General features: G+C 38.2%; 1 protein-coding gene across 2 annotated transcripts in view; it reads right to left on the reverse strand.

The window, feature by feature from the left end:
* Positions 1-4,933: 4,933 nt before the first annotated feature.
* plpp4 (phospholipid phosphatase 4) overlaps positions 4,934-15,117 on the reverse strand; it is a 113,102-nt gene continuing 102,918 nt past the window's right edge. For both annotated transcript variants that reach the window (XM_057848914.1, XM_057848913.1), the window contains one exon: positions 4,934-12,410. In XM_057848914.1, the coding sequence (XP_057704897.1) occupies positions 12,202-12,410 (209 nt within the window). In that variant the 3' untranslated portion in view covers positions 4,934-12,201. The remainder of the gene's footprint in view (positions 12,411-15,117) is intronic.

Genomic DNA, 15,117 nt, shown 5'->3' on the forward strand with positions numbered 1-15,117 from the left:
TTTTTACAGGATATTCTTTTTATCAAAGTAATTTTCCTAATAGCTAAATAAATGGCTTGAGAATGACCAGTCAGCCCGTTGAGGGGGAATTATTCAAAACGAGGAAAACGTGACGAAGAGAGCCGCAAAATGTCATTGTTTCAGTCTCTCTACTCCAATATTTTCACAAGATATTCTTTTTATCTAAGTATTTTTCCCCAGTAGCTAAATAAATGGCATGGCCATGACAAATAACAGTCTTGTGATAAATGGAATATGAAATAATGAAAATGCATTTATTCAAGACGACATAGCAAAATTACTCCATTATGGTCAAAACTGTCGACTTCACCTTTACTGTCGCACCTCTCAAACAATATTTTATGCCACCTACATCGGGCTTATGTCATTTCCCTTCCCCGGCTTCGGAGAATGTAAACAAACCAAGAGACAACTAGCCAACATGATAACCCGAACCGAGTTATGTGTCAAAGTCTTCGAAGCGGAAAATCACACATAACTAGCCCAGATCATTTCACATGACAACTGGGTTGTCAAATGTCTCCGCCGATCGGCAAAACGCCCGGCGGAGGACAATTTACATCTCGTTCCCCTGCTACTACAGACAGGAGAGCTCGCCGGGGAAGCAGCTGGACAATGACTGCTGAACAAACCGGCCGATGTCGGAGGAGCGTGTAGCTGCCAAATGGTCGACTCGAATATGGCAAAATAATACTTTACTAGACGGTGAAATTGTAAACAGCGAGACACTCAGTGGAGTAGGGTGGCTGCAGTTGTTGTGCAGCTAACATGTACAGCTAATGTGCATGAGGAGAGCTTTTTACATGCCCATCCATGATCAAACGTAAGTAGTCCTTTATTTAAAGAAAGTTTGTAGTGTTTACTTTGTAATCGCCGTATTCGCGGCTATTTTTAACTCAAAGTGGCAATTTCTGATCGGTCGGAAATTTTGACAGAACACCGGGCACAAGAAGAGGGGAAGAAGCCGAGTATAGTGCTCTCCCGGCGGGGGGATGTGCGACAAGCCGCCGGTCGTCGGCCGAGGGGACAAAGAACGCGTCAGCCACAAAATGCAAGCCACCTACATATTAAAATAATCCCAGTATTTGACATCATACAAAACACGATGTTTACTCAATTCCTCGTAGGTCCCATGGGCCCACAGTAGAAGGGCTTGTTTTGGCCAATATCCACCGGTGAATGGTAAACTTTTGAAACCCCAAAAAGGCGCACACACCTCTCCCTCGTTACAGCAAGATTTTTCTGCAACTGTTTGGCTGGTGTGATGCGAAAAATAAATGTTTTAATCCGCAAAATCAGCTGAATCCTTAGTCCTTCTCATACAACTGTACGGCTGTATAGTGAAGAGGACTCCTTCCTCTGTACACGTCACAGCGCCCTTTTTCTCAACTCGAGACTTGCCGGAAGTCACTCATTTTCATGGCGCGGTATTCAAAAAACTAAATAAATACAGCGATTGCTTCCACACACATCCAAGTGATCCATTTTATTCAGGAGCATAAAATACCGCGTGTATTATGAAATAAACATGCTTTTTCGTCTCACAGGCACTTTGATTTACTAGTCAAGTCATTTTTCAGTCCGTACCATGATCCTTAGATTTAAATAAATTTGATGTTTTAGATGTTTGGTTTCCGCCAAACATAACTTCTTGTCTGATGGCCAAAAAGCTCGATTTTGGTCTCATCAGACCAAACAATCTTTTTCTACTTCTTCAACAGCTCTATTCGAGATCAAATATGACTTCTCTTCAACAGTGGCTTTCAACTTTTCAAACACTGCGCATCAGTAAAAACACACCATCCCCACTGCGAAGCATGTTGGTGGCGGCATCATGCTGTAGGGATGTTTCACAGCAACCAGACCTGAAAGGCTTTTAAAGATAGACGGCAGAATGAATGCTGCAAAATACACCAAAACCCGCGGGGGTCAATCTTCTCCAGTCTGCAAGAGAACTACGGCTTAGGAAAAGATTTATTTTCCAGCGAGACAATGATCCAAAGCATACTGAAAAGGCTACACAGTGAAGGAAAATGGTATTTTTTGCTAACATGCTTATCGATAATCGTAGATAGGCCTGTATCTATTGTTTTAGTGCAAAATAAAAGACACGGACAGACGGACAGATAGATAAAAACCATTGTATAACAAACAATAAAATACATCTAAAATATGAGTGCATGAGAAATAATGTTTGTGTGTGCCCTTTATGCAGGAAAGGAATGATTAAGTGATAAGAACGGAACATAGTTGGCAATCAACGTGACACTCTAGCCATAGGACAGACAGATAGTTCAAAGCTGGCATTGTGCGCCGAGTCAGCCCACTCAAGGGTGACGCCGACAGAAGATAAACAGCATCACCCCAACAACAGTGGTCACGAACTCTTTTGCCCAATCCTAGACTGACGCCCCTGGGCACCGGCCTGACAGCTCCCCCGATGTGCATCTCTGCCTCCCGACTCTTAGAAAAGACTGAACATTTCCGTAAGAGGTGGTCACTTCTTTAGATGCCAAAAGGCATTCTGCAAGAAAGGGACTGTGGGCCCAATTTTCCCTCTGTTTGCCTGACAGTTTTTATTGTTACTCTCATCATTTTTTACTGTTCTCAACACGAACACTGTGGAAAGTCGGTGTTAGAGCTTTTCTTCAGATTAGTTACTGTTATTTGAGTCAGATAATGGTTACAAAAATATGAACACTGGGGTGGCCGAATCAAAGCCCAGACCTCAATCCGATAGAGAATTTGTGAATTTGAGCAGATTTGCAAAGAAGAATAGAGCAAAATTGCAGTGGGCAGATGTACATTGGAATGACAAAATATCTGAACCTTTTGGAATTTTTCACATTTCTGCATAAAATCACCATCAAATGTGATCTGATCTTTGTCAAAATCACACAAATGTTAAAAACAGAGTCTGCTTTAACTAAAACCATCCAAACATTTATAGGTTTTCATATTTAATGAGGATAGCATGCAAACAATGACAGAAGGGGGAAAAATAAGTAAGTGAACCCTCTGTCTAAGGAGACTTAAAGAGCAATTGAAACCAATTTTTACCAAACAATTTAAATCAGGTGTGTACCCAATCACTGATGAGTGGTTTAAAGCTGCCATGCCCACTATAAAACACACACCTGGTAAGAATTGTCTGGATGAGAAGCATTGTCTGATGTGCATCATGGCTCAGTCAAAAGAGCTGTCTGAAGACCTGCGATCAAGGATTGTTGATTTGTATAAAGCTGGGAAAGGATACAAAACCATCTCTAAAAGTCTGGATGTTCATCAGTCAAAAGTCAGAGAAGTTGTCTACAAATGGAGAGAGTTTGGCACCGTTGCTTCTCTTGCAAAGAGTGGCCGTCCACCAAAGATGACGCCAAGAGTTTAGCGCCGAATACTAAGAAAATAAAAAAAGAACCCTCGAGTGTCTGCTAAAGACTTACAGAAATCACTGGCACAGTCCAACATCTCTGTGCACACATCAACTATATGTAAAATTATGGCCAAGAATGGTGTTCATGGGAGGACTCCACAGAGGATAGCAAAAAAAAAAAAAAACAAGGTCATGTTTGGAGGAAACATGGAACAGCTCACCAACAGCAACACCTCACCCCCACTGTGAAGCATGGTGGGAGCATCATGATTAGGGGCTGTTTTGCTGCTTCAGCGCCCGGACAACTTGCAATCATTAATGGGAGAATGAATTAAAATGTTTATCAGGATGTTTTGCAGGAAAACCTGAGGCCGTCTGTCTGACAGTTGAAGCTAAAAAGAGGATGGATGCTGCAACGAGACAATGATCCAAAACGCAGAAGTAGATCAACTTCAGAATGGTTTCAGAAGAACAAAATACATGTTCTGGAGTGGCCAAATCAAAGTCCAGACTTGAACTCCATTGAGATGCTGTGGGATGACCTGAAGACAGTGATTCATCCCAGACAACCCAGGAATCTGACTGAACTACATCAGTTATGTAGAGAAGAATGGGCCATGGGTTAGTCCTGATCGATGTGCCAGATTGAGCTGCAGCTACAGGAAGCGTCTGGTTGAAGTTACTGCTGCCAAAGGGAGGGGGAGAGGGGGGCACAAATTATTAAATGTGATTGTTCACTTACTTATTTTTCCCCCTTCTTTCGTTGTTTGCATACTATCCTCATTAAAATATGAAAACCTATGTATAAATGTTTGGGTGGTTTTAGTTAAAGCAGACACTGTTTTTTGTTCATCTGTGTGATTTTGACAAAGATCAGATCACATTTGATAACGATTTTATACAGAAATGTGAGAAATTCCAAAAGGTTCAGATACTTTTTCATACCACTGAACAAGACAGATTGAGATTCATCCACATAGACTCACTTCTGTGATTGCAGCGAAAGGTGCATTTACGAAACACTGACTTGAACAGAGGGAGGTGAATATGCAAACAACCATTTAAAATCATCTATTTTTATTGAAATTACTTTCTGGAATCGGTTTTCACTTTGACAGTAAAAAGTGTTTTTTCCCAATAAATGTTTGTATTAAAAATGCCAAATTGTTTTGACCATGATAGATTTATGGTTGCAATAAAAGGGGAAAACATCCAAGATGGTGAATACTTATGATAGGCACTGTAAGTGACTAAATTATGTTTCCCTAAAGAGCTCCCTTTGAATGGGTATGGCCAGTCAAGCGCTCAAGCTGAAACTTTCAGTTCAGGGGACCAAGTTAAGGAAGTTCTTCCCCCTAATTGGGACAATCTCAGCACGTCTGAAGGCAACCTGGAGGGTTAGAATCTGACACCCTAGGAAAAAATTGAATATTTTCTTGGGTAGACAGAAGTCTTTGAAACAATACAGTGCAATTGTCATTTTGAACAAGAATAACAGAAATGTGACAGATAGATAGTACAAATATAATAAGCCTTTATTGTCAATGAATTACATAAACCGACTCAAACACCACATCCTGTTTACTCCTGCTATGGGAAGGCTCTATGAATAAAAACAATTCCTAACACCACTGACTGCAGTCTTCTTTTCTTTATAGACACATTTCACACAGCTGCAGTCCTCTATTATATATATAGTATTGAAGTGTCAGAACACAGTTCTGTGAGTTCTCAAGGCAAAGCATGCTTTTTCTTTTAAAAAAAGAATGAACAATTGTTTTTCCTTACAAACTGAACTAGCATGCCATAAACAACAATTCCTAAAGCTTACACACATTTATTCTTCTGACATTTTTCCCCCATGAAACAGATAATACGTATAACTCATTGAACTTCAATTACCTTCTCTATCCCTTGAGTCCACTGGCTAGTGAAGTGGAAAGAACAAGTAGCATAAATTAGCATTGATTTTAAAGAACAGAAGTTATCCCTCTCTTTAACAAACTAGTGGTGTTTTGACATGCATCTGTTTTATATTGACATTTTCTCTTAAATCTATAAATGGCATGGTGCCAAATTAAAAAGAAAAAAAAAAAACAACAACAATATTGAATTATATTTTCTTTGGAAAAAATACAAATGCAAATATCAGGACACTAAATCAAGCAGTGTCACAATTAGTCAGATTTTAAAGCTCACAGTTACAAATCTTTTTTATAGCAAACATTATCAACTCTCCAGACAACCTGTGGAGATGATGAATGAATTCCTCTTCCAGTCTCCTTTGCTGTTGTACTTGTGTGAGATTTAATACCTTCTTTACAACACACACACACACACACGCATCTGTGCACAAACACACACGCACATGTTAGAAGAGTTTTGAGGCAAGAGATTGAGGCTAAATTAAATGTGAAAAAAATTGTATGCTGAAGGAGTCCTCTCTTACATTTTAAGTGGTGATTTATGGAAAATAGCAATAGCATTCTATTAAAAGGGGAATTTGCATTTTTTGTTTGGGTTTTTTTTTTTTTTTTGTGAATTTTGTGTAAAGAAATACCGGGCCCTAGAAAGAACAACCAATTGTAGACTGAAGTTTTAACGAGTGGTGGATGAAGTACTCACTTTTGTTACTTAAGTTAAAGTATTTATGTATTTTTGCCACCGTATCTGTAAAGTTTATTCACGTAAAATTACAAGGTTTTTTAACACAACTACCTGTCTGTTCTTCTCTATTCAACTGACTCGAATACTGCTCAGAAAATTTCAAATTCTTTGACATACAACAACTTCTTTTTAAAGTAACGGAAATAGTTACTTTCCCTGGTAACTAGTTACTTTTACTATGGAGTAATTCAGTTACTAACTGTTACTTTTTGGAAGAAGTAGTGAGTAACTATATAACTAATTACTTTTTTAAAGTAACGTGCCCATCACTGCCTAAGACTAAGGATATTTGCCGTCAAGTTTTAAGAGAGGCCGCTTTTAAAAAAGTTGATTCAGCATATGGTGAGTTACATTTTCCTCGCACTTAATTTTCGTTTTTAGCCCTGTCGTGTTCGTTTATATTTACTGTAATTTTCTGTTTAAAAAAAAAAAAAAAAAAGGTCCATATTACACCAGGGCTTATCAATTTCGGCGCATGCATGTAAACAAAACTATCAATTCACAATAAGAAAAACCAAAAAACAAAAGTAGCATGTAACACGGGACAATTTGAAAAGCAGTGGAGTAAAAATACAGATACATGCTCTAAAGTACAAGTAAAAAGTACCACTTCATATTTTTACTTAAGTAAAATGCAGATACATTAAAAATTACTAAAGTAAAGTAACAAAGTACTTTTACTTCATTACATTCCACCACTGGCTTTAACTAATTATGCGTCAGTCATTTGCCATATATGCTTTGTGGCACACTTTGGTCATCGTCATACTCCCCGTGATCATGATTACCCGGTTACTTTAGACTAAATAGTGATATCCACCTCTGGAAAAAAAAACAAACAAACAGCTAAACACTGAATTTGTTAATTATTTGACAAGAATAGGACATAGGAGAAGAGCAAAGGGGCAGCTAAAACAGAAGTGACATGGAATTAGCAATAGTCCTGCTCCACAGGTGTTTATTAGCCATTTTGAATTTCATTTGATTGCACTGCTCATAAAAATCATTGAGCTAAAACCTGCAAATTCCCCATTTAAAAGAAGTACATTGCAAAACAACTTTTCATGCAATTAGAACCACGAAAGTCAAAGACAAACATTTTGTGACATTTGATTTCCTAAGTGAAATTAACATTCAACAATAAGGAATTAATCATTATATGGTATATGTATAAATACAAAATAACATAAATTTTAAAAAATGTCCTTAATAAAACAATTCTACGGCCACATTAGTGGTTCTTTTCAGGTTTGGCTGAAATGCTTTTGGTGGTTAGGTATGTTTTCCTGGGGAAGCTACATTGTATTCCTTGTATTCATGAGTTTACAGTCTACAGTATATGCTGATTTGCAGTTCTGGGCTTCTCCTTTGGGGACTCATATACTGTACTGGTGGTGCCCTCATTAAGCAGCAATTGCAGTGACCCCATATAATGAGGATTAATGCAGGATCAGCCCAGACTTTCTGTAAAGATAAACTTCCACCCTGCCATCCCCCTGTCTCGTATTGATTTCAGTCAATGTTTGTATTCATGTGTAACCGCTGGAAACATGTCAAACAAAGGAATAAAATTGATGAGACAAAGTAGAAATTGATGAGTAAGGGAATGTAGTGGGAGGTTTGGATTTTTAAAATGTTCGAGCGGTAGGGAAAATGAGCAGTGACAAATTGCTGGATGAGTAGATTTTAGTAGAATACTTCTGCAGTTCCCCCAAAATTTATTAGTTCTACAGTCATCCTTATGTTGCTATGGTGATTTAGCCAATATTGTGGCGTCAGAATTTAGAGTAGCTATTTTTAATTTCAGACAACACAATGCCTGTATTTCCCAAAGCAGCATTGAGGGTAAAAGGTAAATTGAAAGCCCACTCCACTCAACTCTAACAATAGAAAACCACTTACACTACACGAGTGTCTAATTCTCATCTGTGACATGCACATAACACCCATTTTGTGTGGGTTGTGGTGTCAAAGAGTAGTGGCTTCATAGAAATGAATGCTACTTGTAAACTCTCTGGAAATAATTCGAAATGTGAGAATATCCAATAGCTTGCAGAAAAAAGCTTACTTGCAAGGTTTCAGAAAACTCACTAGGTGTCAAACTTGGTTTCATCAGGCCAAATCATAGTTAGTTTGTTATCATTATTATATCATGTTAATCACAGACCCCTAAATAACTATAAAACAAAATAAATTCATAATCACGAGGGTTTTAACAGTTCCATCAACTCTTCATTTTAGGAAATGAACAATTCAAAATTGCAACAGTAACAGTTTTATCATTCTGAATTGTTGTGTATAAAAACATCAATGGCATTTTTTTTTTTTTTTTGGTCTGATTCGCATATTTTTATGTTCCCGTGAGTTAAGATTTACATATTGGTACATTCATACCAAAAGCATATCATTAGCCATGATCTAGCCAGAGTCTTAAGCTTGCGTGTATTAAAGAGTAGACTTGTTTCTAGAATGCACTAGAAGGCACTTTCACTTCCTGTCCGTTGCCTTAAATATGTTCTATAATAAAACAAATCTGAAGGCGTACACTTGTTAAGGTACCCAGGGCTTGACATGAATCTTTTTGCGGACAAGACATCATGGCTAGTGGTTTCCCCAAGTTACTAGCCACTTAGCATTTTCACTAACCACCATTCTGCTGTTGGATAATAGTGGTTATGTGCAACATATTTATGTGCTTGGCAAAGGGTATATGCCTAGCCCTTTAGAGGGAGACTGCGGCAAAGCACCTTTTAAAAATTTAAACATCTTCAATGTCTTTTGTTGACACAATATCGCTGTTAATCTTTCAAAGATGATATGCTTTTTTCGTCTTCCCATAGTTGATATAGTGTTTAAAAAAAGATGACATGCTTTTTTTCATCTTCCCATAGTTGATATAGTGTTTAAAAAAAAAAAAAGATACATACCAATCATAATAGAAATGTAAATCTTAGCGAGTTTGAATTTATTTTAATGGTTATTGCAGTCTACTCAGTAAGTCTGTCCACCTATTTTAGTCATGTGACGGTCCGCATATAGAGGCTTATTTTTAAAGGGACTTAAAGACTTTTAGGCTGTAATAAGCTACAAATGTTCTCTTTTACCAGAATATGTTAGTAGAAACACATAAAATAATGCCATTGATTTAAAAATCTACCTACGGAGGGCGCCATGTTTTATGCGCGCAATTGACGCTCCGTGTGATGACGTAGTTTGTCACTCACTAGACCAGGGGTGTCCAAACGTTCTGCAAAGGGGGCCAGATTTGGTCTGGTAAAAATGTGGGGGGCCGACCTTGGCTGACGTCTTTTACGACGAACATATTTAAGCAAATTTTAGCAACCCATTCTGTGTGTCACATTTGCTTTTTTTTTTTTTTTTTTTTAATTAATTTCAACAATCTCGCAACTAGCCTTTGTGGCACTCTTTCGACTCTCGAGCTCTTGCAAAAATATTACTGCTGTGAAATTTAACTAGCTTCAAGTTGCTTCAATTTCTCGCTGTGTATCTTCCCTGTAATCTTGTCGTACATGTCAGCATGTCTTGTTTGGTAATATCGCCTCACATTGAACTTTTTAAAAACAGCGACTGTCTCTTTGCAAATGAGGCAGACACAGTTGTTGCGTATTTTAGTAAAGAAATAAACCAATTTCCACTTATCCTTGAAGCGCTGGCCATTGCAGTCAACTTTTTTTTGTTGATTGTCGCCATTTTAGAAAATTGGAAGTAAAGGGTCACACAGGGTAATGTTGCTTAGAGTGCTGCTGCCTTATAGTAGATAAATGAGGAGCAGCATTTAGTGTGTAAACTACTTCATATGCTGGTAGCAGTACTGCTGACCAATTTATTAAGTGTGTGCTGGCCAGACATTATTAATTTTATGACAGACGCTGGGGGCTGGATGAAATTTGACCACGGGCCGCATTTGGCCCCCGGGCTAGACGAACACTACCGGTGTTCTGCAATTCCTTATACGCAGCGATATGTCCAACATATGCGCACATTGGTTAAAAGCGACAAGTACTTACTATTTGTGTTTTTATTGAGTCTTTGATTACCTTTTCATTGCTTCAAAATACTTTTTGCATGTGTTTCCCTCTCATACTTTTAACCATTGTGTTTTCTTGTGGTAGCTTTAAAGTAATTTCTTGATCTTTTGACCACATTAGTCATGTAGCGTATTTAAACCACCCTTATTTGATATTACTGTATTGGCCCGAATATAAGACGGTGTTTTTTGCATTGAAATAACACTGAAAAAGAGGGGGTCGTCTCATATTCACGGTCTAGACATTATACCCATTCACGACGCTAGGTGGCGGCAGATATCATTGAAGCGATATTCTGTCATGACAGATCTCAGCTACTCTCCCCATCGCGACGCTAGATGGCGCCAGATATCATTGAAGCGATGTTCTGTCATGACAGATCTCAGCTACACTTTTTAGTTTAACCAGTTTGCTTTGTTTTATTGCAATGTTTTTCCTTATTCAGATTTGTTTCATGACTACAGTTACAGTTAGACTTCACTTTGATGGTTAATGCAGTTATTGCAATTTTGTTTTTTTATCACAATAGATTGGTTTATTTACATTTCAAAAACCAGAAGCCATTCATTTACGAATGTAATTGCACTTTAGTTTACAGATTTAAATGTTCAGATAGTAAGATTTGAATGAAGCAAAATAACATGCTTTTTCTCTCAAATATATTGTTATAATCATTTGTTTCGGATGTACTGTAATTATTTTCTGTACATAAATTAATTTGGTGTTCAAAAAGTCTTTTTTCAAACTTGAGTCTTGAAAAAGAGGGGGTTGTCTTATAATCAGGGCCGTCTTATATTCAGGCCAATAGGGTACTAAGTTTAAGTATTTTCTTAAGGCATTTTTACTATGTTCTGGCTGTATGCATCTAAACAAAACAAGCTAAAAGTGCACATTTCGCCGGTGTAGCACATTTTGGCCGAACACCGGTTTTGTAATACTCTCGTCTTGTCTCATCCCATCTTCCCGGTTCATTTTGCTTTTGCTGCTTGTTTTGTGGAATATCAAAAATGCTGTCATGCTCATGAATGTTCCTCTCGGGTTCAAATTGAAAGGGTTGAACAGATGACATGTTTATGTCCAGCAGCGTAACCCAGTGACGTCACCACCCTGCGATGTCAACAACAATGGTAACCTACGAGTTAAACTAGTTTTAAAAATGGTATAAAAACGAAAACATCAAGAGGGGTTTTAATATCAAATTATTTTAACTCATAATAACATCTTTTAAGAAATACTAGTCTTTCTATCTGTGGATCCCTTTAAAGTGATTATGATATGCTCAAGCTTTGTATGCAAAAGACTACCTACAGTTTGAAAAACCTTTGCAAAACTGTATCTTACTTGCTAAAACAAATTTAAAAAAAAAATAAAAAAACATCTAATATATTCAGGTTAAGATGTGTTATAGTTATTGGGATTCATCCATCATTTTGAAGTTGGGTACTTCTCCAAACGGATGAAGTAGAGTGTGTCCTACCAGCGAATCATATTACATTGGTTCATGTTCTACACCCAATTATAATGCAGCGCCTGGTGGCATCTTAACGTCAAGCTATTTTGGGGAAAAAGATGGTTTGATGGATGCTACTTGCTTTGGGATGTGTTAGATATAGCACCATGACCTAACAAACATAAAACACTCTTAAGTCAGGGTTACCCCTTTTCAAGAAATGAACAGATGCAAAACACCTTCAAGTATTTACAACACAGCTGCCCTAGATTGCTTCTTTAAGGATGCAGTTCCAAAGAGGCAGTTTCAAGTGACAACATAAACAATCAATTTCGCCTTAACTCCCTTAGCTTGTGCCATGTGTTTGTTTCCAGTTTGCAATACTATCGCTTCATATTCTCAAGTTCTTGTCATAGAATATATCAACATCAAGACTTTCACAGCTGCTAAGTGAGAACAGTAAAAAAAAAACACATACACGAAAAAAAGGAAGTTGTCAACACCTAGACAGAACAAAAGCGAATGGAGTGGCCTTACTGTCCACTGGAATGTACACAAAAGCCAACAAGTCAGTGGGAATGCGGAGGTGGGCTCATTGGCTCGCTGGGGGTGTTGAGGGTAGTCTCGGTGGTGGCCACTAGTCATAGTGGTGCTTCAGTCAAGGCCTCCAGGGGTAGGGAAGTGGCATTGTCAGTTGGCCGCTGATCCTCCTGAGGATGCGAGGATGTATGAGCGGTGGCAGCCAGGCTGGCGTAGGCAAGGTGACAGTCCGAGTGCAGAAAAGGGGGGTAGTACTGGCGGTAGCTGATGTAAGCAAACAATAGTCCGACCACTCCTCCAACAAAGGCATCTGTGCAGTCACAGAAGGGCATATATTTTTAACATTTGTGTTCATAAACACTTGCAACGACACGAATAATTAATTCAGTGCAACAGAATGTGTTATACTGCCTCAGTGTGGAATGGGCTAAAGTGGAAATGGAAAAGCTTCTTTTACATACATCTGTCCATCCAAATCATATCTAGTTCTGTATATAAGTATGGTGAATATAAAAAGACAGGATTCTGTAGGAGACATGCCCACATTATGCAAAAAGGTCCTATTTCACTCTCCGTCTGCCTGAAATGAAATATTTCAAATCCCAGTATTCAGAATCTATATAATGCATGAGCTTGCTCAATGAATGTTTCATTGACTCCTGTCAAATATATTTAACAGTCTGGTATCAATTAATATGATGGGCTCAGAGTGACAGTGACTAGGGGGCATAGCTAAGCCTCAAAAGACCTAGCTCACATAAAAAGTGTAGGTGGGGCGATTAGTATTTATCAAGCACGCCTCAGCTGCCAGCCTAATGGTGTTTCCCAGCTTGTGTTTACACTGAGTGCAGACCGAGGCCCCTCAGGTTTAATGGGCTGCACCGTTGCTGCATATGGTGTTGAAAGAGGATGGGGACAGCATTTGTGGGGAACAAACAAGTGGCAATGGGGCTTAGAGTGGACAGTTTTTGTTAAAAGACTGTCTTCCCTGGCTGTTGAAAGTGTGGCTAGCCTTCAGTTCATTAGGTAGTTTTGTATACAATTCCACAGGGTTGTCTGAGTCTAATTTCCCTTCTGTGCTATGTTTACATGATTTATTGTAGGTGGTTCACTTCAGTACTGCTGAAGAAAAGCACGTTATGTTGGAGTATTAAAAATAAAATTAAAAAAGAAAAGAAAAATGGCTCCACATTAGCTCACTGGCTGCCATTAACGGCAATAGACACCCAATCCATTTTTCCAGGGAGGGAAATATGATCACTCAATAAAACCCAGATAGCAAAATATAACTGGAGCGTACATGGTCCAGATGTACTGCAAATTTCGGCCCAATTTCATAAAACTGATCCACCCCAGTGTCTTTTTGAACAATGGCCTAAGCTCAGTAGGGAGTCACTTGCCAGATCAGCAAGCAGTTTTGGGCCAGAACTGGTCCAAAGTAGCAGAGACTGTATTAATGTATGGCCTGGACATGTTACCCAATCTGGGCCAGATTTGTATCAAAACCGTTTTCAATATTAAATTTGGGGTCCATTTTGTTCAATGTATAATATTTAGAGCTGTCAAAATTATCGCATTAACGGGCGGTAATTAATATTTTTAATTAATCATGTTAAAATATTTGACGCAATTAACGCACATGCCCCGCTCAAACAGATTAAAATGACAGCACAGTGCAATGCTAACTTGTTACTTGTGTTTTTTTGGAGTTTTGTCGCCCTCTGCTGACGCTTGGGTGCGACTGATTTTATGTGCTTAAGCACCCATGAGCATTGTGTAATTATTGACATCAACAATGGCGGGCTACTAGTTTATTTTTTGATTGAAAATTTTACAAATTTTATAAAAACGAAAACATCAAGGGGGGTTTTAATATAAAATTTCTATAACTTGTACTAACATTTATCTTTTAAGAACTACAAGTCTTTCTATCCATGGATCGCTTTAACAGAATGTTAATAATGTTAATTCCATCTTGTTGATTAATTGTTATAATAAACAAATACAGTACTTATGTACCGTATGTTGAATGTATATATCCATCTTGTGTCTTATCTTTCCATTCACACAATAATTTACAGAAAAATATGGCATATTTTATAGATGGTTTGAATTGCAATTACCGTATTTTTCGGACTACAAGTCGCACCGGAGTATAAGTCGAATTTTGGGGGGAAATTTACTTGATAAAATCCAACACATAGAACAGACATGTCATCTTGAAAGGCAATTTAATATAAAAATAAAATAGAGAACAACATGCTACATAAATGTACAGTGTACAGTGCATGAACAACGAAATGTGAATGTACTGTCCTACGCTACGGCCTGTCCTGGCTATACAGCGAACTCCCAAAAGACAATGCTGGACGTCCGTATAATTTGCTGAATCAATTTGGTCCTCGATAGAAAACAGGTTCGCATCAATGTAAATAAATGATAATTAGGTACTATTAGTAATAAGTAACAGGTTAGCATGCGTTCGCTATCATTAGCACATCGTTCAAACAACCACACAACTGGCTCTAAGTGTCCGATCGCGGGTGGAAAACACACAACAACAACAGAAAAGATGATACACGCAGGCGTTGCCTCTGTAGAGATGATTTAAAAGCATAAACAATGAAAGTAGGTTCGCATCCGCCTATTCTCTCTAGCTAACTCGCCCACTCACTCACTCACTCAGAGCTACGTAGCTGTCCGTCTTCTTCTGGCGTGTGAGCACTCTTAAACAAGTGCGAGTGCGCCCTCATGTGGGCGTGAAAGCGCCACAAACTAAATGCATCCGTTTCAAGATAAAAAAGTCAATAATACAATTGAACATACACTGCCAAAGGCAGAACGCGAACGTGGCCATAGCTATAAAGAGTTATTCCGATAACTATAGCATAAGAACATGCTAACAACTTTACAAAACCATCATTGTCACTGCAAAACACCAAAATAACATGTGAAATTATATCATAATGTGTTAATAATTCCACACATAAGTCGCTCCTGAGTATAAGTCGCACCCC

Source organism: Corythoichthys intestinalis, chromosome 10, assembly GCF_030265065.1.
Source record: "Corythoichthys intestinalis isolate RoL2023-P3 chromosome 10, ASM3026506v1, whole genome shotgun sequence".
NCBI classification, from domain to species: domain Eukaryota; kingdom Metazoa; phylum Chordata; class Actinopteri; order Syngnathiformes; family Syngnathidae; genus Corythoichthys; species Corythoichthys intestinalis.